General features: G+C 41.8%; 1 protein-coding gene across 1 annotated transcript in view; it reads right to left on the bottom strand.

Moving 5' to 3' along the window:
- Window positions 1-13,684, bottom strand: part of RAB3B (RAB3B, member RAS oncogene family) — a 53,233-nt gene extending 39,549 nt beyond the window's left edge. Inside the window, exons 1-2 of the mRNA XM_074265942.1 lie at window positions 13,366-13,684; window positions 1,196-1,426 (exon numbers count right to left, since the gene is read on the bottom strand). Coding sequence (XP_074122043.1) covers window positions 1,196-1,426 — 231 coding nt within the window. The 5' untranslated portion in view covers window positions 13,366-13,684. The remainder of the gene's footprint in view (window positions 1-1,195; window positions 1,427-13,365) is intronic.
- Between the last annotated feature and the right edge of the window lie 10,287 nt (window positions 13,685-23,971).

Raw genomic sequence — 23,971 nt, 5'->3', positions numbered from 1 at the left:
ACCAGCAAGGCTTTCTTGCGAGAAAAAATGCATAATTAAAGGCACTCTGGAGGGGTGGATGGTGACGGCCTTGCTACTTTTGTTCGAATTTCTCAAATCCTTTTCATTTGCTCTGGCTTCTATTTTCATTCACATGTCATTTAAAGAAGGGTACTTTGGCAGCTCAGCTTGCCTAAAACCTATAGATTCTAGGAAGAAAGAGTTCCTGAAGTTAGTTTCAGGGACAGGGGCTCACAGGGAATTTTCTAACTTTAAGTCAGATAATCGTCAGGACTCCAAACCAGGAACTGATATCAGACAACCACAGTCAAAAGAATAGACTCACTCTTAGATTAAGACATTCTGTTCACTCGCTGACTATTGTTTAACTGGGTGTAGTAATCTTGGCTGTATACATAAAGTGTCCCTGTCAGGGAAGGCCTCTCTAGCTATTGTACTCCCAGAACAAAGAGCAGCCTATGCTGTCAGAGAACAGAGAGGTAATCTGGAGACCTGTAAAGGAACAGGTAACGTGGTAGAGACATGCAACCCAGAATAGAATAGTACGCTAGCCCTTCCAGAGAAGGCTGAAATAATATTAGAGGGGTAAATAACCTCGGTGAATTTATCATCACCGTATGTCCCAACATTAGTGTCCTCTATCCTCTGTGCTGGCCACTGAATTTCTGGATATATTTTCCATGCATATGTTCCTTCGTATATTCCCCAGACACAAGCTCCTTATATATATGATCTCCATGCATATTCCCTGGTCATTTGCATTCTCTACATGTGTTCCATTCCCTTCTATGGAGTATATTGCCAATGGAGAAAATGTACCCCATACTCACATAATGGGGGAAATCTTTTTGGTCACTTTATTTTGCTCTGCTATTTGATGAATGCTTTTTGTTCTGACCTAAGGTATCATCTGGCTGGTTAATAAAAGCAAGTACGTCAGTGGGGGCTCATGAGCTACGGTTTTGAGTGGGCATTGAGCCACAGAGTGTTTCAAAGGCAGGTGGCTTTCCCAGGGCTGCATACGTGAAGCACAAAGTGCTATGGGAAGATCATCACAGCTTTGGCACAAGGGCTCCAAAAGCTAGAGCCAGGCCCTAAGCATTTTCTCACGGCTGACATCCTATTGACCAGTATCATGCTCTGGCCCAGACCCAAGAGACCAATCCAGTTCCCATTCTAGCCATTCGAGACTCACCCAAATCTGTAGTTTTACTCTCTTCTCATTGCGGTAAACCGTCTTCACCTTGAAGTCAATGCCCACCGTGCTGACGAAGGCCGGGGTGAAGGTATCGTCGGCGTAGCGGAAGAGGAAGGAAGTCTTCCCGACGCTGCTGTTGCCGATGATGAGCAGCTTGAACATGTAGTCAAAGTTTTGGTCCGAAGCATCTTTGCTCCCGGCTTTGCCTCCCTCTGTCACTGAAGCCATCTGTGGAAGAAACACACGATCGCCTTGGTTACCCAGAGATGCACAGGCCCTGATCCACCATCATCCAGAGAAATGTCATCCAGTGGAGTCAGAGGAGATTCAAACACACCTCTGACTCTCAAACCAAAATGATTTTGGACAAATTACTTCATTTCCCTGAGCTTCACATATCTATCTCCTCTTTGAATGATTTCTGAGGTCCCTTAGACTCTGAATCTAATTCCTCCTCTAGGACCACCTGGGGATACCTTGGGTCATCCCAACACTCGCACCTGCAGCCTCTGTCCATTTGGCTCCTGCTCAGACGTGCGGGCCCTTCCTACCTGTCCTTTTCTCCCTAGCCCTTCCCCTAGAACCCCAACTCCAATTAGGTGAATCTCACCTATCCTTGTCCTTTCCAAAACCCACTCTAAAATTTAATTTGTGCTCTCTCCTCTCCCAGCTCAAGCTCACCTTCTCCATGACAGCTACCACAGCAATGGCCCCCTTCTCTAATCTTTCCAAATTTCAGGTATATCATTCAGGTCTCTGATTTACTGCTCAATTCAAGATTTATTATATACTTTCTGACGTTGCACAAGAAACCAGGGATACCAAGACAGAACTAAAGGAACTTTCATTCTGTTAAATATCTTTCTCTGATTGCTGCTTTTATACAATTGTCATCTTCCTTCGATGTGATCAAAGATCTCTGAATTTGAAGCTAGAGGGCCTCCAGGTTCTAATGCTGACTCTGCTCCTTACTGCCTGGGTGACCTGGAGCAAGTCACTAAGTCTCAGTTTCCTCATTTGTAAATTGGAGAGATCCTTTCTAGCTTGAGGTCAGGAACTATCTTTCTGTTTACTAGTTTCTGTGTCCACAGCCACTAGCACCATGTCAAGCACATAAGAACGGAATAACTTGTTGACTTCTGTTGACTTGAAGCAGGCTACATACCTTCTGATAAAGAGCTAATAGTTTTAGGGAATAAAAGAAGACATACTTTTTGACATAGCTGGTATGGAAACTTGTTTTTCTTGACTGCAGATTTCTTGTAAGAATTTTTTTTTCTTTTTTCTTTTTCATGGGAAGGAGGTAGAAGGAAGAGAAAATCAATTTTTTATTAGTTTAAGTTTTGGGTTGTTTTTTTTTTTTAAGATGATAGAGGTTCTCCTTTATTGGAAAGCTTTAAGCAGACTGATTATTTTGGGGATGTGTTGTAGAGGAAATTTTTGGTCAAATACAGAGCCTTGGCCTCTGAGGTACCTTCCAGCTCTGAGATTCCCTGATTCTGTAATTGATTGACCAGGTGTGTCAACACAAGATTTTTTTTTTCCCCTCAGGCAGTTAGGGTTAAGTGACTTGCCCAGGGTCACACAGCTAGGAAGTCTTAAGTGTCTGAGGCCAGATTTGAACTCCATTCCTCCTGACTTCGGGGCTGGTCCTCCTGACTTCCGGGCTGGTCCTCTATCCACTGCTGTCCCAAGACAGGGATTTTTAAACTTGTTTATAATTTGCTATATTTCTCCTATTTATGAACTTTAAATGCAAATAATTACAAGCAGATATTGTACTTTTACTGTGAAATAAAAATGTTCTTCCTACTATCGCTAGTATGTGCAAATACGCTGAGTTCTGCAGTTTGTTTTTTCCAGGTATTCTTAAATTCTAAGTCTTTTATTAAGGGAAAGGAACAGGCAATTATTAAACATCTACTATATGCCACGCATTGTGTTAAGTGTTTTATAAGTTTTATAGTCATGATCCTCATGACTAACTTGTGACTTAGGTGCTATTATCCTCATTTTCAGTTGAGGAAACTGAGGCAAAGAGTTAAGTGATTAAAAATTGTAATTATCTAGGAATTGGTGATAAAGAAAGAAACCAGGTCCTAAATTTGGAGAACAGATATTTCAAAAAATTCACAGAAAGCATAGTTACGATCCCAAGGACTAAAATTCTACAGGGTTTAGAAAGGTTATTAAGTTAGGAACTCTCCAGGCAGAAACTTCATAGCCTTGACAATCATTTTGCCCCCATAAAGATACTTTCCTCCTCAACCTACTTTCCATTTGTGAAAACATGAAACATGATCAAATCAACTCCGACTGATGTATTCCTTCAAAACTCAACTCACCATCCTGGTAAATATGTGGACCAAAATGCCCCTCCTTGACCACTATGCCCCTTTGTGGGTTGTCTCCCTCTTTAGAATATAAGCTCCTTGAGGGTAAGGACTTAATAAACACTTTTTCATTCATTCATTCTCAAAAATGAATTTCTGAAGGCAGAAACACAAACTACGGGAAATAGGAACTCTAAATATAGAAGTTCCTTGGGAAAACTACAAAAATTTTAAAAACCTAATTTAAAAAGAACATAAAAATCAAATCACCAAACAAAAACTGGTAACATAAAATCACGAAAGGGAAGAAATAAGAAATATTGGAGCCTATTACCCACAAATATACATACATATATATATATATGTGTGTGTGTGTGTGTGTGTGTTTGTATGCATATATATGTGTGTGTTTGTATTTATATGTACATGTGTATAATATATCAAAAAATTAGGAAACTTAAAAAGAAATAGATCATACTAAGCAAAATATCTGCAACAACACAACATGAAATAGAGATCTTAGACAAATTCCACATTTTAAAAAAAAACTATAAAGGAACTATCCATAACCCCCAGTTCAGATGGATTTTTAAATGAATCCATCAAACTTTTAAAGATTTGTTTTCAAATATTAAGACAAAACCCTATCATGTTCTTCTTATAGGAGACAATGCTTTTTATAAACTAGAGAAGGACAAAGCAAAGAAAAACCACAGCCCAATAAAGTATAATTAATGAATATTGATTCAAAAACTTTAAATAAATTACTGGCAACAAGACAACAGCCAAAAATGACTCAGCAAAATCAAGTTGGAGCTGTAAAAACAATATTAGAAAAAACAATATAAATATTCATATTGCGAGCAAAACCATCCAAAACCACACCATTATATCAAGAGATAAAGATAAATGTTTTTGACAAAGTACAAGACCCACTGACACTACACACCCAAATGACAACAGGCATAAAGAGAACCTTTTAAAAATATGGTTTTAAAGAAGTAGTCCTTTAAAACCAAAAAATACTATTATATATAAGGAAACACTAGAAACTTTCCCTGTAAATACAGGAATAAAACAAGGATGACCCCATTCCTTTCTATTATTGAATGTAGTTCTAGAAATGAATAAGACAAGAATAAGAAATTAAAAGCATAAATACAAGCAAAAAATAAAAAATAAAACTCTCCTTATTGAATGATGATTTGGCAATTTGATTAACTTATAGAAAGTTAGCAAATAAACTAAGACAAAATATTTAGCAAAGTAGTTATTAACTTGGTAAAGCAAGGAGTGATTTAGGGAAGTAGCAGTTTATAAAATAAAATATATAAAACATAAAATAAAAAAGAGCATTTCTATATAACAAAACAAAATTCAAGAGAAAATAATAGAAAGTAAAGTTCCTCTCTAAATAACTATAAAATGAATATCTGAAAATTAATTACCAACATATACTGAATATTTGGATAGAGCTTCAAAAAAACAAAAATTTAGAGGTAAGTAGAGTCAAGTCAACAAGCATTAAGTGCTGATGGTGGGGAGCATTGTGCTATGGTACCGTGGACAAAGAAAGGCAAAAATCTTTGCTCACATTCTGGTGAGAAAAACAACATAGCTTAAAACAGCTATGTACATATAGATATAAATATTTCTAGATATAATAGTATATACACATAGACATAGAGTAAATTAGAGTTAGTTTCAGAGCAAACTCAGAGGCCTTTGCAAATGAAAGGAATAACCACAACAAAACAACAGAAACTTAATACTGTGAAATTATAAAGACCAAGTATGGCCCCAAAGAGATATAAGAAGACATCACCCTCCAAACTCCTTGAAGAAAGCGGGGTCCACAAATATGGAATACTCCACATAACATCTAGCCTTTTAAAAACTGGTTTTGCTAAATGTTTTTCTTATTATTCTTTTCTCTTTTTTTAATAAGAGATGTTACTGAGAAAGGGATAAAGTGGGAAGTGTAGCTATGTAAAAACAAAAGATATTAATAAAATCTACTTCTTAAATAAGGAAACTTTTAAATAACTTGAGGTAGTCAGTGTTTATGACTGGATCTTGCCAATAGAATACAAATGATGACACTGCTTAAATTAAATGTACAAATTCAGTCCTATATCAATTATGGAACTAGACCAAATAACAAAATTTATTTAAAAGAACAAAAGGTCTAGGATTCTCGAGGGAAATAATGAAAAAAGTAGGAAAGAGGAAGCAGTGCAAAGTGTATGACTAGAGTGGACCAAGGAATGGATGTTGTAGAGAGAAAAGTGCCAGTTAGACCAGGTACCACTGCCCACTCCCAGCATCTCCTGCACCCACACATTCCTTCCAGCTCTGCGATTCAGGCTTGAAAAAAAAATCTTAAATACAAGTGAGAATCAAACACCTGTCTTTACACTGTTGTCATAGTGAGAAGAGAAGTAAAGGAAGAATGGCTGGCGATGGGGAGGACACATTTGGACAGGCCCCTCAGGGCTTCTTCTCTATTACACTGGGACAATTTAACAGGACTCACTGAGGCATTCAGAGGTAGCTGAGAAAGCAGGTACCCTTGGGGCTGCCCAGGCCAGGAAACATTAGGACAGACAGGCCACTGCCCAGCTGTGAATTTGGAAGCCAGTGTGCTAAGGGAAACATGGCTTGTTCTTTTCAGTCCCATAAATAAGGAGCCTGGTAGTTACATCTCACTGGCATTAATGTAGATGAAACCCTGGGTGGGTGGAAGGTAGCAAGACCCTCCCATAGGGGAGCAGGGAGGGCTCGGGCGCTGGATGCTGTCTTTGAAAGTTAACATATTAATGATCGGAGAATTTCTGCTGAAAGGGACCAGTTCTAAGGCAGAGTGGTCCCTTCTCTCCAAGAAGTCCCTTCTCTGCCAACATACTCTGTGATCCATAGGGTTCCTCCATCTGCAGACTTGGGCATTGACACTGGCAGCCTCCCTCCACACACATACACATCCTCCTATTCCTGCCTCAATGCCTGGAATTATCTCCATCCTGTCTCCTGGCTTTCTTTAGCTAAAATCCTACTGGAAGCCTTTCCAGTTGCCTTTAATTCTGTCTCCTTCCTGTTATTTCCATTCTATCCCATAAACAGTTTGCCTGTCCATGATTGTTTGCATGTTATCTCCACATTAGTCTATTGGCTCCTCTAGAACAAGATCTGTTTTCGTCCCTTCTCCACTCTCCACTCCCAGCATCCCCTAAGACTCCAGCTTAGTCCAGGGCCTGGCACATAGTGGGCACTTAATAAATTTATAATCATATGGAAATATATTTAAAAGGAATGCACATATTTAACTTATATCACATTGCTGTTTTGAGGGACGAAGAAGGTAAAGGAGAGAGGAAAAAACATTTGGAGCACAAAGTTTTACAAAAATTAATGTTGAAAACGCTACATGTATTTGGAAAAATAAAATATTATTGAGGAAAAAAAGAAATAAATTTATAACCAAATGACTGATAATCTCATTAATTCTGCTTAAACAAAGTCATAGAATCTCATCTAGAAGGGATCTTCAAGGCCAGCTAATTCAGCCCACCACATGTAATTAGGAATCCTCTCAAAAACAGACCCTACAAATGACTATCCCCACTTCTCCTGAAGCCCACAGTCCTCACTATGTCCACATTATTTCCAGAGCGACTCATGTCACTCGCTCCTGGTTGGAAATTTTTTTTCCCAGTCATCAAGATTGAATTTAATGCTCCTCTTCACACTGCTCCTGCCCATGACCCTGGAGTCCAACAGACTTCTTTTTCTTTCCGATTTCTTTCTTCTGTATGAAGGCACTTAAAAACTCCTGTCTTTTAGTCTTCCCGTTTCCAAACTAAATAGGTGTAATTGGTTTAATCTGGCCTTATATAGCAAGGGCTTCAGGTCTTCTCCAGTCTCTACTTGCTCTCTCCTTTGTCCCCTCTCTGACTTATCAAAGTCCTTTCTAATTTGTGGAGCTATAACTGAATGCTATACCCCAGAGGAGACCCCTCAAAGGCAAAGGACAATCACCTCCCATTACTGACTCGCCCTGAGTGAAAGGAACCCTTTGTGAGAAGAGCTCTCCAAATCCTGAATGGTGTGCTTCTTAAAGCAGACCAAGGTCACAGTAGATTTCTGTTGACTCCTAGGAGCTTGCAGTCCACTAAGACCCTCAAATTTTTCAGTCATCTCACTACATATATTCGTGAAGTAGATTTTTTTTGAAGCAGGCAATGTTTAGTTTATGTTCGATCAGGTTCATCTTTCTATACTGTGTTGTATTTATTTCTATAGTCAGACTATAGACTGCTTCAGGGTTTTTAGACTGTCTTAATCTTAGGGTGAATCCCTCACTGTATCTAAGATGATGCTGGCCACAGACTAGATGATTAATGTTGGATAAAAGAATGAAAAAATGTATCTATAAATGAGTGATTGAATGAATATCCTTGAGCCTGAGTTTCCTTCTTGGATAAAAGACAATTTGAATTTGACGCACCCTAAGTTTTTTTCATCCCCAGACTCCAGGTATCAGTATCCGCTAGTCTAGAGGTCCCTCCAAAATTCTAGGCAGGACCTGGCCCAGTTCATGAGACTAAGGGTATTTTGAAAGCTCCCTCTCTCCGTTTTTTCCTCCCTCCTTTTGCCAGATAATTGTCAGAAACAAGTTTTTCATAAAAAGAAAGACACTGTAAGCAAAATTCTAAGCAGAGAGGCAAATGACTCATGTGGAGGAGTCTGTGAACGTGTTCTTTTTCATATTTTGATATGGATTCAATACAGAATCCTCTGGAATTCTACATATTTTATATTATTCATTTAAAATCATTCTGAAAAACACTATTCACCAGAATGACTGCCAAAAAGAAAAAGATGCAGAATCTCTAATTTAATGGATCCTTCTGGGCTTCAGTAACATGAGGGACTAGAAAACAATGAAGAAAGGGTAAAAAGACCAGCTAAAGCCTTTTCTCTGCTTCATTTAAGCTTTACCATTCATTTTGTGACCTGAAGCAAAAAATGTCACTTCTGGACCTCATCCCACCTTTTGTCAAAACTGTTCTTTCTACCTGGAATATTTTTGTTTTCCTTTTCACTCCTGGAATTCCTAATAACCATCCTTTAAAGCTCACCTCAAAAGGCACCCTTCCAGGATTCCCAGGCCGATGATCCTTCAAATGAACACATTACAGTCCTGAAATCTCAAAAACAGTTTTGTACCTCTCGTGTGCACTAAATATGTAATGCTGTGTATTATGCTTATCTCTTTGTGCCCCCTCTTTGAATGTAAGCTCTTTGAGGAACCAATTTGTTTTTCAAACTTTATCTCTCCCCTACTCCCTTGCTCAAGATTCTGTACCTAGAAGATGTTTAATAAACATTTGTTGGATGTAGGAATGAATAGATGAATGGATGAATGGCATGAATGAAAGTATGAGGATAGACATGATGTTTTCCAAGGTTCCTTCCAACTCTGACATTTTGGGTTCTAAGGTTCTTTCCAGTTCTCATATTCCATGACTCTAAAAATACCCATTGAGTTCCAAGAATGTGGCCCAGAGGCAGTCTCCCAATCGCTTGGTCATCCACTAATGACTTTACTCCCAGTTTACTTAATGTGAACACACCCCAGGAAATATTTAAAATAGACAGTACCTCAGCAGCCAACTTATTCAATCCCCTCATTGTGAAGGTTTGAAAACTGCTGCCTGAAACTAAGCATGGACCCACACTTAATACTGTACACCAAGATAAGATCAAAACGGGTCCATGATTGAGGAGGAAGGAATTTGTGACCAAAGGAGAACTAGAGATCATTATTGATCACAAAATAGAAAATTTTGATTATATCAAATTAAAAAGCCTTTGTACAAACAAAACTAATGCAAACAAGATGAGAAGGGAAGTAATAAACTGGAAGAACATTTTTACAGTTAAAGGTTCTGATAAAGGCCTCATTTCCAAAATATATAGAGAACTGACTCTTATTTATAAGAAATCAAGCCATTCTCCAACTGATAAATGGTCAAAGGATATTCACAATTTTCAGAGAATGGTTGGGTAAATTGTGGTATATGAATGTTATGGAATATTATTGTTCTGTAAGAAATGACCAGCAGGAGGATTTCAGAGAGAGCTGGAGAGACCTATATGAGCTAATGCTGAGTGAAATGAGCAGAACCAGATAATTGTGCACAGCAACAGCAAGATTATCTGATGGACATGGCTCTCTTCAACAATGAGATGATTCAAACCAGTTTCAATGGTTCAGTGATTAAGAGAGCCATCTATACCCAGAGACAGAATTGTGGGAACTGAGTGTGGATTATGACATAGCATTTTTACTCTTTTTGTTGTTGTTTGCTTGCATTTTATTTTGCTTCCTTTTTTTTTTTTTTTTTTACTGGCTTGATTTGATTTTTTTGTGCAGCACAATAATTGTATAAATATGTATGCATACATTAGATTTAACATATAGTTCTACCATATTTAACATATATTGGACTATACCCATCTAGGAGAGGGCGTGGCGGGAAGGCAGAAATTGTAACACAGAGTTTTGCAAGGGTTAAAGTTGAAGAATTTTCCATGCATATGTTTTGAAAAATTAAAAAAAAAAGCTTTAATTAAAAAAAAAAGGAAGAAAAAGAAAACTGCTGCCTAAACAGGGAACATAACTTCAGTGAGGTTATGTAGCAATTCAGTGGAAGCCTTGGGTCCCAAACCCGGAATCCAGTTCAATCCTCTATCCAGAATCCTAGACCCACTAGCAAGATTTCTTTCCTTCATTCAAACATCTACTGAGTGCCTCAGGGGTGCCCAGAATGCTGCTGGGTTCTAGAGCAGGTCCCACACACCTTTGCCCTTCTGAAGCATGGAGTGTCTAATAGAGGGAGAAGACACAGTTACAGATAATGACCATATCAAGTATGTGCAGGGCATTTGAGACAGACAAAGGAAGAAGCGAGATTCTAGATAGAAAGGCATTATTGAATTATGGGACAGAAAGGAAATTTCACCTGAAGACTTATTCTAGCCAGTCCTTACTCTATCAACCAACAGTCAACAAGCATTTTGAAGTGCCTACTATGTGCCAGATACAGCGTTAAGCACAAGGTAGACAAAGATAGGCACCTCCAGTACTACATCCTTCAAAGGTCTCTACCCATTTCCTGGATTCCCGCTGGACCATGCCTTCACCAACATTGTGTATTTATTTAAAATCCATCCAGTATTTGAAAATGGGGCAGGGGAGAAGATTTGGATTTTGGATTCAAAACCTGACACTAAAGTATAATTACTGATGTGGTCTTGGACACATAAGCAAGTGATTTCATTTGCTCATTTACACCTCCGTCATTATTGTTCTTTGTCTGAATTGCAGAGAAAATGTTGATCTGTTTTGCAAGATGGAAACAGATTCAAAGATAGATGTGTATATATTATGTATGTATTTATAAAGCATTTACTTATTAATAAATGAATGCATTGGAACATAGTGCTGGGTATATAGTAGGTGCATAATAAATAATTATTGGTTGAATAGAATGTAAACTCCATCAGGACAGAGACAATCTCTCTTTGTATATAGTAGGTGCTTAATAAATAATTATTGGTCGATGGTTTCCCAATAGAATGTAAACACCATAAGGACAGAGATAATCTCTCTTTATATATAGTAGGTGTTTAATAAATAATTATTGGTTGATGGTTTCCAATAGAATGTAAACTCCATCAGGACAGAGACAATCTCTCTTTGTATATAGTAGGTGTTTAATAAATGATTACTGGTTGATGGTTTCCAATAGAATGTAAACTCCATCAGGACAGAGACAATCTCTCTTTGTATATAGTAGGTGTTTAATAAATGATTACTGGTTGATGGTTTCCAATAGAATGTAAACTCCATCAGGACAGAGACAATCTCTGTATAGCTGGCTCGGTAATTAGCATATTTCCTGGCATGTGATGGATACTTAATAAATGCTTCACAACCCTATTTGTAGGCAGGACATCGTTTTTCCTCTTGGATCTTGCAAAAACCTATTCCCTTTTCTCCCTGGATCTCATCTGGATCTGCCTCTCTCATCCATGTGTTTTTTCATATTTAAAAGTCTCTCAATTTCTGCTTTGTTAGTTGATTGCTAACTTGCATGATGACATTGTGATTCTACCTCAAGTCCATGAACTTGGCAAAGAAATCAGGCTGAGCTTTAAAAAAGAAAAGACCCAAACCAGAGAGGCAAGTCTTCCTTCTGATAGATGAGTCCAGCCCTGAGATGTAGTACAGGCTAAAAATAGCTACAGATCAAAAAGCTTCAGCGAAACTGATGTATGAATTAGGGTTGTCGGAGAAGTGACCTGTGGGTAATTGAGCCATTATGGGCTCTTCTCTAAAAAAAGATCCAGTGGGATTCCTGAGTGAGACCCACAAGGAGCTATTAGAAGAGACTGAGCCCAGCACAGCCGTGACCTGTGGTTGGCGTGGAAGGGCAGCCATGACCTTCCCTGGTTCTTGATGGCACTCACTTCTACCCCACCCAGAGCACAGTAATATAGAAAGAGGGCAGGCTCTGAAACTGAAGGTCCCAGATCTTAGCTAAGGCACTTTCCTTGCCTCCAGACCTCAGTTTCCCTGTTTGGGAGAAGCAGAAAGTCTAGGCAAGCTTCCCCTTTTCTAAGCTTTTGGCAGGTGGGGACTTTTTTGGTCTTTATTTCTTCAGCACAGCTCTATGTCTGGCCCCCGTAAGTGCTTAATAAATGTTTGCTGACTGTCCGTACTGGCTAATCCCCGAATGGCTCTTCTGGTGCTTTGTTCCATGATCTGATAAATACTCCCAAAAAAAGCACTGAATCGGAGCGCAACTAGGAAGGCAGGAGGAGTCATATTGAGTCTTTGGACAAATAGGGAAACTGGGGAGAAGTGACAGAGCTCCAGAATCTCAGAGCTGGAAGGGACGTCAGAGCCGAATACATGGTGATCTATCTGGGAGAGGAGCGTATTTGAGGGGCTCACTAGACCCCCATCTCACTGTATCCGCCACCACTTCTGCCCATCCTCCTGACAAGGAGCTCAGTCCTCTGCACGCTGGGAAATTCACTTACCTCCTCCCCCGCTCACCTCCACGCTTATAAATCCCCACACACAAGCACAGGGTCACATACATGCAAGCATAATACCCAGAGAAGCCGGAACATTTTCACTGCCTTATCTCCATGTCCCCTCCTCTGGCCTGGCTAATGCCCCTTCCCATTCCAAAGAAGTCTAGCCCGCAGCCTCCTCAGCGCACCCGAGAAGGAGGTCTCCGCCGGGAGGCGGCCCCGCCCCCCCACCCCCTTGGGGCCACTCCCAAGACCAAGGCAAAGAGGGGGGAGCCGAGCTGCCCTTGTACCCTCCCAGAACCAGAACCCAACCACTGCCCCCCCCCCCCGCCCATCCAGATGTCAGTGCCCAGCGCTGCCCCACCCACCGCACACAGCGACCAGGCTTGACCCGCCCCCCCTCGCAGCCGAGGGTCCAGCCCCTGCTTGCAGATCCTCCGGCTGCTTCAGCCTCTCCACACATGGCCTCTCCTTCAGGTTACCGGTCTGGAGACCCCAAACCCCGAACAATCAGTCCTGGTCTGCGTGCCGCCAGCATTCGTCCCCCCATGTTCTCGGTAGCCAGCGTCCCTCTCCCCCAACGCCCCCCGGCCCTGCCCCGGCCCCTGCACCTCGACCTCCTTCCGCACCTCGATGCCCCTGCACCCCAGACTCCGTTGCCCCCCAACCCTCCACTCATTCCCTAACGCCCCCTCCCAGATCTCTCTGCCCCGGCGCGCCCCCTACCTCGGCTGGGGGCTCTGGGAACTTGGAAAGGGGGCTCGTGACGCTGTTCTCGAGGTCAAGCCTCCGGGTGGTCGGGGAGGCGGAGCCGGCACCTGCAGGGGCAGCACAGCCCCGGGACGGGACCGACTGGTAGCGCGGGGCAGTGCGGGGCAAGGACAAGCTGTGGCCGCAGTCCCGGGGCCGGGGACGGAGCTCAGAAGACCCCGCTTAGTCTCCAGCAGAACTCTCTGGCTCTGGCCCGGCTGGATCTGCGGCGGACTGCGCGCGCCCAGCTCCGGCTCTCCGGACCGGCTCGGGAAAAGGGGCTGGGGCTGCGCCCGGGACTGGTCAGCGGCTGAGCGCCCGGCCCCGCCCCGGGGCGGAGCCAGGCCCTGCCACGCCCCTCCCGCACGCACCGCCCCTTCGGCCAGCCCTTCAAGTCCCCCCAACCTCCAGCCCCTCTCCTCGGCTCTGCAGACCTAGACCCCCGGTCGTCAGTCCTCTGAGGCCCCGCCCCTCAGCCCCCCGACCCCTTTCGGTCAATTCTCCAAACATCCGCGCCCTAGCCTTTGCACTCAGACCCTAAACCCGCTCAGGCCCCTCTGCTCCCTCCTCTTAGCCTCCGCCTCTTCAGCCTCCCCCCCATCCTCATCCCCCTTCCCTAACTCTCCCCCTCAGGCCCGCGGGCGTCCTTCCTCTCAGGTCTCGGCGCCCCCACCCCCTTTCAGTCCCCGCCCCTCAGTGGCTGCCAGGTGCTCAGCCCAGGAGGGCCGGGGAGGCTTAACTAACCCGACGCTTGGGGGCTCCCGGTGACAGATGGGGGCCGCCCGGTGCCTCCGCGGCCCCAGGGGACCCGCCCGGATCCGCTCTTCTTAGGGCTTAAAGTCTTAGCATTTGATCCTGGACTAGGAGAATTAAGAGCGTCAGAGGACTTGGATTCTAATCTCACTTTGGAGCCATTTTCTGGCTGGGTGACTGAGTCGTTTCTTTCCGGCCTCAGTTTCCTCTTCTGCAAATGAAGAGGGTTAAGTGCGTTAATTTCCAAGTTCCTTTGAATTTGAATATTGATAATCTATTCAATAATTATACTTGCTTTGGTTTGCACTGAGTCACCCCCACGTAAAGCTGTGAGAAAAAGGATTGATCTCCTCTCTTCTTGCCTCTCCTTTTCTCTCTCTCTCCCCCTCTCTCCTCCCTCTCTCTTTCTATCTCTGTCTCTCTGTCTCTCATTTTCTCTCTCTTTCTCTGTCTCTATCTCTCACTCTCTTTCAGTCTCTGTCTCTCCTCTCCTTTCTCTCTCCCCTCTGCCTCTGCCTCTATCTCTGTCTGTTTCTGTCTCTCTTTAACTTTCTTTGTATCCCTATCACTAAGAACATTGCCTGGGACACAGCTGGTACTTAATAAATGCTTCTTGATTGATAGGCTGCTGAAGCATCTCGGGGGACCCATCCTAGAAACCCAAGAGGGAAAGTCTGAGGGCCTTGGGGAAGGGCAGGGCCTTCTAGTCCCTCAGGGGCCTGCTGTTTTACCCTAGACAGAAAGGTGAGCACATATGGACTGCCCATAGTATTCACTGCTGGTCCAAGTCTGAATGACCACCTAATCAATCCCTATACTTTGCCACACCTTTGGACTTAAGTTCAGATCATTGACTGAAAATCCCACCGGCTGAGACCCGATGCCCAGGGTTACCCAGAGTGTTAAGTGGCTGAGCCCAGACTCAAAGCTGAATCTTCAAGGCTCCTTTTACTATAAAACTGATGTGAATAATGGGAACAGGGAAGTCCTGGCAGATCTAGCTGCCTTGGGTCAGATAGGTGGTGATTGGTCAGAGAGATTTGAAGGCATTAGATTTGGGCCAGTTTCCAACTGCCAACTTCTGTCCTTCCTCCCCCTCTTCTCCGGGCTGTCAAACCAGACTTGGCTGAGCTATAAATTTTACCTAGAAGACAAAAGAGAGAGAGACAGAAAGAGAGCAGAGAGACACAGAGACAGACAGAAATAGAAACACACAGAGAGATAGAGAGACAGAGACTGGGAATTATTTCCAAGAAGAGCTGGCTGGTCTGGTAGGAAGTCAGGCTGCCCACCCTCTGAGAGAATTTCCTAAGTGATTTCTAAAGTGCCAGTGCTCCCAACTCACATAAACATGGACCCTGAGATCAGAAGGAAGAGCTCAAGTAGTTATAGAACCTTAGAACTGGAAGGGTTCTTAGCAGAACCAAGACCAGAGAAGTGACTTGTTGGCCCTGCGACTGCTGCTTCGGGTTGATTTTAGTCAATTAGCCATGCCAACTCTCCATGACCCCAGTTGGGCTTTTCTTGGTAGAGATCTTGAAGGATTTGGCCATTTCCTTCTCCAGCTCACTTGACAGATGAGGAAACTGAGGCACAGGATAGAGTGACTTGCCCAAGGTCACACAGCTAGGAAGTGTCTGAGGGCACATTTGAATCAGGTCTTTCTGATTCCAGGTGCAGTGCTCTTTGCACTCTGGAAGCCCCTGAGCTACCTAAGGTCTCTAATTTGGACAATTTGAAATCCTAGAGGTTCAAATCCCGGATCCGTGACTTCATGCCCCCATATCCTTGAAAAGGTCACTTTCCACCTCTGTGTCTCAGTTTTTGTCTTTGTTTATTACTAGGTAGGACATCTCTAGTAAGGTCTTCTTTTCTGAAGATTTGTAAGGCAAATAGCACAAAGCCTGATACATTCAGGCACTAAAATAAATGTCTGCTAATAGATTGATCGATTCTTCTGTGTGTGTGTGTGTGTGTGTGTGTGTGTGTGTGTGTGTGTGTTCACAAATGGATAACTACAAAGGATGCTGGAGGTTTTTGCTAAGGTAGATTATTGACAGAGACAAAACTAGGGTGAGGCAATTGGAGTTATGTCCAAGAGCAATAAAATTTAGAAGGCAATAGCCAATTTGCAGAATTTTTATGTGGTTGAATTGTTTTAGTCATGTCCAACTCCTTGTGACCCCATTTGGGGTTAAATAGCTGTCCTAACTGGCAAAAAGAGTAAAAGCAAAAAGCTATTGGCCAGCATATTATTCCTTGCAGCTGCTCTCCAGGTGAGCTCTTTCCCAGCCCAACTAACTCTGTTTTGCTAGGTTTTCTCCTATTCTCCCAACTGATTTTGTCTTTTAAAATGAACTTCAGTTCCCTTTTGTGGCTCTGAAAGTTTATAAAACAGCTGTACTCAGTGATCTGCAGATCTCACCAGTGGGAGAAGAGGTAGCTAGGGGGATACTGACCAAGTGATCCTTGGCAATATCCCTCCTCCCATTCAATCTACTCAGCCAGTATGTATGGGGGCAGACTGGACACAAAGAACCGCACTAAGTCCTGGGCTGCTCACTGAGCTTGAAATCCACTAAACTGTCTAGGTGTTTGACAGGACAGTCAATCTAATTGTGGGTTATGGACTTGATTTTTTGGGTCTGTTGGGAGTTAAGTGATTTGCCAGGTACCATGGCTACTACATGTCAAGTGTCCAAGGTGGAATTTGAACTCACATCCTCCTGACTCCAGAACTGATGCTGTATCGATTGTCCCACTTCGCTGCCTCTGATAAGACCTGTTCAAAATAAAACCAGTTTGGCTTCTTGTGATCATTGCTTCATTTTCTGGCTGTTTACCAATTCGATGTAAGGGGCCCAGCCAGTGGGGGCTCAGGCTGGGAACATAAGCAGTGTATTCTGCCTGCTGACAGCCTAACTGGGGGCTTGATGAGCCTGCTTCTAGATTTCGAAATATAGGCAGACATTCATTGCCACACTTGAGCATACACAGAAGTATTCTCTTACTGGTTCTTTTTATTTATGTGGAGAGGAAATTTTTTTTACCTGGGTGCTCTACTAGAACAATGTATCCCAGTGGCTTGAACAGACAAAAGCTCACTCTCTCTGCCTCAGTGCCAAATGAGCCAAGACTAGTTGCAATCCTAAAGAGAGAGAGACAGAGACAGAGAGAGAGAAAGAGAGAGAGAGAGACAGAGAGAGACAGAGAGAGAGAAAGAGAGAGAGAGAGAAAGAGAGAGAGACAGAGAGAGAGACAGAGAGAGAGAGAGACAAAGAGAGAGAGACAGAGAGAGAGAGAGAGAGAGTTAAAGGGAGACACAGAGACAGAGAAAAAACAGAGAGACAGAGAGAAAGAAGAGACAGACAGAGGAGAAAGAGAAAGGAGAGAGAGGGAGGGAGAGAGGGAGATAGTGGAGGGAAGAGGGGGTACGTGCAATCCCCTTATCTGCCTCATTTCTTCCTCTAGGCTGCCATAGCCACCTCTTTCCTCTTGTTACTGCTGTGAATATTTCTGAGTTTCAGAAAAATAAACCACCACCACCAGAAGTCCAGCCTTAGAGGTCCCTAATGGAACTGTTGCTAGACACAGTCAGTGGCAAGGAGCCAACCCTGAGGAACACTCTGCCTTACCCAGTAATGAGTCCATTCACTTGTCAAGACATCCTGTCTAATAAGTTTGATAATGGTTCCTCCAACCAATGCTATAGCCAGAAGTAAATTTGGGAAGGGGGGATGTTTTATGGCATTTGAACTTTTGAGTTTTCCAGGGATCCATGAGTGTGTAAAGGAGAGATTTGATAAAGGGAAAGAGGGAAGAGAGAAGATTTTCACACTTCTGCCTTTGTTATACTTTTTCAGTAAATTTCCCTCCATGAAAGCTAATTTAATATTAATTGCCCATGGAAGTGATCACTGGTTAGAAATGAATTGGCAATGATATTGCAGGAAGATATCAGACAAGAGTTATTGACTGATAATATGGAGCGAAACCTCTCACCCCTGAGAGTTGCCTCTCCCGGAAGGGAGAAGTCATCTTGCTCTAAGAATCTAAGGAGCTAATCAGAGGGTGGATTTGGGGAGAGTGAGTCTCTCTCTCCCTCTTTCCCTCTCTTCCTCTCCCTTTCTTTTTTCTTTTTTTAGAGGCAGGTGGGGTGAAATGACTTGCCTATGGTTACCAAGCAACTCTGAAATCAGATTTGAACTCAGATTCTCCTGAACCAGGGTCAGTGCTGTATCCACTGGGCCCACCTAGCTGCTCTTACACATCTCTCTAACGTTCCATTCTAAAATTCAGGAATCAGAGTCAAGCTTACTCATCTATATTCAGATTCAATTCTCTTTCTTCTCATGACTAGAAGGAGCCTGACCCTTTTGCACGCTTCTCCACATCTCGGCAATCTTGCAAATAACACAGGCAGGGACTCAACAGCAACTCAGGACAGAGTGACTCGAAATCATTAAGAATATCATTGGGTGCTTCCTTACAATGTTGGATCTCAAATTCCTCTTAACTCCTTTGGTCCTGTCCTTCCCAGTGCAAAAATCATTCCCTCTGACAAAGAAAAACAAGCAAACCAACCAACAAACCAGGAGCCCATTTAGTATTTAGTACTAAATGATGATTTAGTAGTTTTACTTTCCATCAATTTATGCACAGCAATGTTTTATAGTTTCCTTTTCTCCCAAAATGACTCTAAAAATGTCCTTAATTTCTCTCACTAGCCCTATCTCCTTTTCAACTTCTGTTCTCCAAACACTGTATTTATAAATTACTTTGTTTCTTGCTCTATCTTCTGTCTTCCGTTCAATTCTTTAAAAAAAAAAAAAAAAAAAAAAAAAAAAAAAAAAAGTTGTTTGGAGAGTTCCCTATGAATCCACATTAATCTCATCAGATTTTTTTTCTCTCTCGTTGAAATTGTTTCACTTTGTGTCTTGAGAATTTCAGTCTTGTAAATTTCCTATTGTTTCTGGCTGATTCCCCGGCTAGAATTTTAATCCTTTCTGCTGAATCTGTTTCTTCTAAATCCAGAATGCCCATCAGACGAATCCTGAGTTCTTTCTCCTCTGTTATAAACTCTAAGAGGGAATGGTCACTTATATCCAGGATTCCCATGATCTCTTGATAAATAGTTCCTCCTCCTTAGTGAGAATCAGATCCAGAATAGAATTTCTCTTTGTTGGTTCCTCCATATTAAAGAAAAAAAAACAAAACATAAGTTATCTTTTCGACAAGAAGAAGATATTGAAAGTCTCCAGTCACCAGCATATTATGCTTCTACACCAGGCTGGTGATTTGTTTCTAGAGTATCTCATTTATTCACCCTTCTGTCCAGGTGGTCTCTAGTCTATTCTGATCACATAATCCCTTTTGTTCCTTTGTCCCATATGTTTCCTCATCCTGGTACCTGGATTTGTTCACATAAGTATATCTTCTTCATATACAATGTTACCCCTCTCCATCCCCTTACCAATCTTATTTCTTCTTAGTAAAGTGTATTGATTGTACACAATAACAGCAACATTGTATGATGATCAACCATGAATGAGTTAGCTCTTCTCGGCAATATAATGAGCCAAAACAATTCCAAAAGAGTTGTGATGGAAAATGCTATCCCATCCAGAGAAAGAACTGATGGCATCTGAATGCAGATGAAAGCATATATTTTCACTTTCTTTTTTGTGTGAGGTTTTTTTTTTTTCATTTTGGCATGTTTCTTCTTTCACAACATGACTAACATAGAAATATTTTATATATAGAAATGTTTTACATGATTGCCCATATGTAATCTATATCAAATCGCTTACCATCCTAGGAAGGGGGAAGGGAGAAAATTTGGAACTCAATTTTTTTTTTGATGAATGTTTAAAAAAAAAATTGTCTTCACACAGAATTGAGGAAAATTAAATTCCCTTAAAAAATAAGAGAGGTTGATCCAGAGTCCGAGTCTGGGTGTTCATTCCAAGTCTCAATAATCATTTTGTTAAACATATATTTTAAATCATACCCTGTGCTAGATACTGAGGATACAAATAAAAAGAATGAGATTATTCCCACTAACAGTGAGCTGACATTTTCACCGATCAAATTTGCCATCTGAAATTAAGACCCCAAGTTCCTGTTTGTTGCCTCCACTCTGGGTATTTTTGTTTATACATGTGTATTATTATTAGGGTAACTAGACGATGCCATAGGGCATGGGGCTCTGGGCCTGGACACAGGAGGATCTTAACTTCAGGCTTAACTTCAGAAGCATTTCTTGACAAAGTCAGAAATGGTTTGCCACTAGTTTAAGAAACTGAGGCGAACGAGGTTAAGTGACTTGCCCAGATAGTAAAGGTCTGAAACTAGATTTGAATTCAGGAATATGAATCTTTCAGAGTACAGACTGGACACTCAAACCACTGTACCACCTAGCTGCCCTAGGTACACAAAAGATGCTTTTAAAAAATACTTATTGTATTAAATTATTGAAAGGTGGACATTATATTCCCAAATAAGTAAGATCACCAGATCAAAACATTTGCTTCTCCCAAAAGAAGAAAAACATCCTCGACAATACCAAGGGAAGGAGATCTCATGAGGATGGAGCCTTAGCAACACCCCTTGACAACTGAGGCAGAGAGCAGAAGCTGGTGTCAGGGGGAAAGGGGTCTGCAACAGTTGTTGGGCCAGGCTCCCTAGGGCACGGCCTTCTCTGAGGAGTGAGATTCCATCCCATCCTGCAGAACAGTCTAACTGAGATTTGGGGCGCTCACTCTGACTGGTGCTCCATTTCTTAAAGACGTAAGAATTATAAAGACTCTAAGTTTCTAGTGGAGCCATAGAAACTGAGATGGATTAGGAATCAGAGCATGGGGCCAAATGTCCCCTCTCTATCACTTATTCCCTATGTGACTATGGAATTAATGTGAACCTTTTCCAGAACTTTGGTATACAAAATGAGGGAATGGGATGAAATAATAATAATGACAAAATTAATTACCTTAAATCCCCATGAGCTGATGCAAAGTAAAACGTACTAAGTACAAAGTAACAGCAATATTCTAAAGTGATTGGCTATGAATGATTTAGTTATCCTCAGGACTATAATGATCCAAGACAACTTTGGCAGACTTATAATGAAAAATTGAAGAAATGGAGAAAGTAAATGAACAGCTTGGACTTCCATCTCCTACTCAATTGCCAGAGCAGCAGCCCTGAAGTCAGGAGGACCTGAGTTCAAATGTGATCTCAGACAATTAACACTTCCTAGTTGTGTGACCTTGGGCAAGTCACTTAACCTAATTGCCTCAAAGAACAGCTGTTTGGTGCAATAAATAGAGCAGTAGCCACATACATTTGACACATAGTAGGGCTATTTTCAAATTTGTCAAAACTGTTCATTCATATCTTTTATAAGGCTCAGCTAAATTATCACCGGGAACTGAAAAAGGCAAATCTTTTCAAAAAATACTGCTAGAGAATGGATAGTGTCTAAATATAGATTGAAGCATACTTTTTTGTTTATTTTCTTTATCTTTCTTGAGTTTTTTTTTTTTGTCTTTGTTTTTTTCCACAACATAACTATTATGGAAACATGTTTTGCATGACTAAACATGTATAACCTATATTAAACTGCTTGCCTTCTCAATGAGGGAGGTAGAGAATGAAGAAGGGAAAGCATTTGGAATTCAAAAGTTTAAAAATGAATATTAATAATTGTTTTACATGTAATTACATGTAAATAAAATACTAAAATCAATAAGATAAAAAATAATCACCTTAAGTTTGCAATATGGCATTATTAATGTTTGCTGACTGATTTTTAACTATGTTTAACTATGTTAACTTGTGCTAAGTGCTGGGGGTACAAAGAAAGAAAAAAAAAAAAACCCAGCTCTTTCCCTGAAGGACTTCAGCATCTGGGGGGGGGGAAATGATATGCAAACAATTAGATATAACAATAAGGATATGGATAGGATAAACTGAAGATAATCAATGGAGAGAAGGCACTAGTATTAACAGAAGTCTAGATGGCAGAAGCAAAGAAGCCTTGTGAGTTGGTAGTAGCCCAAATAATAAAATAGCTACTAACTTACATTGCTATTAGGGGGCACTGGACCTGGAGTCAGAAAGACAGCTCTCTGAATTCAAAGACTCATATAGTTATTAATTGTGTGTCTCTGGGCAAGTCATTTTACCCTCTCTGCCTCAGTTTCTTCATTTGTAAAATGAGCTGGAGAAGGAAATGGCAAAACACTTCAGAAAACTTCAAATGGGGTCAAGAAGAGTTGGACATGTCTATTTGCTTATTTCCTCTATTTTTATTGAGGGTTTTTTTGGTCCGTGTTTTCTTTCACAACATAACTATTATGGAACTATGTTTTGCATGACTATACACGTATAACTTATATTAAATTGCTTTCTCAATGAAGGGAGTGGGGAGGGAGAAAGGGAGAGAATTTGGAGCTCAGCTCATTCATTTAAAAATGAATGTTAAAATTGTTTTTACATGTAATTGGGGAAAAGAAAATAAAGAACAAACAAAAAAAAAGCATTTGTGTAGTGCTTTAAAACGCTGCAAAATGTTTTAGAAATATGATCTTATTTGATCCTCCCAATGACTCTGGGAAATAAATACTATTATTATCTCCCATTTTACTAATGAAGAAAGGTTAAGCGATTTGCCCAGATGAGGAAATTGAAAGCAAATAGCATTAAGTGACTTGTCTTTAGCCTTTAAAAAAAAAAAAAACTGAGTTCCAATTTCTCTCCCTTCTTTCCTCCACAGTGAGAAAATAAACAATTATTTACATAAATGTAAAACATGTTTCCATGTTGGTCATGTTAATTGTGAATGAAAACATAGATCCTCAAAAATAAGAAAGAAAAAGCCAAGTATGGTTTGATTTCCACTAAGTCCCTGAAATTTAGCATTTCCTCCCATTATGCATGTGGGAACACCCTGGCTGTGGCGCTTTGGTCAAGGCTTTTCCCATTGGGGGCCCCGGCCTCAGGAGGACGGTCCCCAAACTCAGAGGTGGGATTGGGGACGTCAGAAATTATTCTGGTATAAAATGGAGTCTGGAGAGCCTGAGACCCCTGATGCTCATCAACGCTGTCTAACGGATCAAACGCCTCATTATAGGCAGATGACTATGCTGGGGATTGTCGGGCCAGAGAGCAGAGCCAGCCAGCTGCAAGTAGATGCTGCCCCCTAGTGTCCAACAAGGAAGCCACAGCCTGCCAGTCACTGTCCAAGGCCACAATAAAGTGACTACACATTTGGGAAGAGGAGCAGGATGGGAGGAGAGAGGGAGGAAAGGGAAGAAGGGAAAGAAGCAGAGCCTGAGACTGAGGGAGGCGCCATGAAAAGAGGGCAGAATTTGTTCGGGAGGACATGGGACCAAATCCATTGATTTAACTTGGGAGACCTTGGGCTGGTTACTTAATGGACTGGTGACCCTATAAGAAGGGGGGGGGGTGCAGCTGGGTGGCGGTGCAGCTGCGTGGCGCAGGGGGTAGAGCACCAGCCCTGAAGTCAGGAGGACCTGAGTTCAAATCTGATCTCAGACACTTAAGACTTCCTAGCTGTGTGACCCTGGGCAAGTCACTTAACCCCAATTGCCTCAGGGGGGAAAAAAAAAGAGGAGCCTGGCTTGACCCTTAGGTATAGTGGAAATAACACTGGCTCAAAATCACAGGATCTGGATTAAAGTCTAGCCATTGACGTCAATACTTCCAGTCCCATAGATTCATGACTTCACAGTCTTCCTCTTCACTCCTTCATGCCCACATGCAATAGGTACCTGAGCTCCTCACTTCTACCTTCTCATTGGATGCA

This window comes from Sminthopsis crassicaudata, chromosome 4, assembly GCF_048593235.1.
Source record: "Sminthopsis crassicaudata isolate SCR6 chromosome 4, ASM4859323v1, whole genome shotgun sequence".
Lineage (NCBI taxonomy): Eukaryota > Metazoa > Chordata > Mammalia > Dasyuromorphia > Dasyuridae > Sminthopsis > Sminthopsis crassicaudata.
This window is presented reverse-complemented; position numbering and strand designations above follow the sequence as displayed.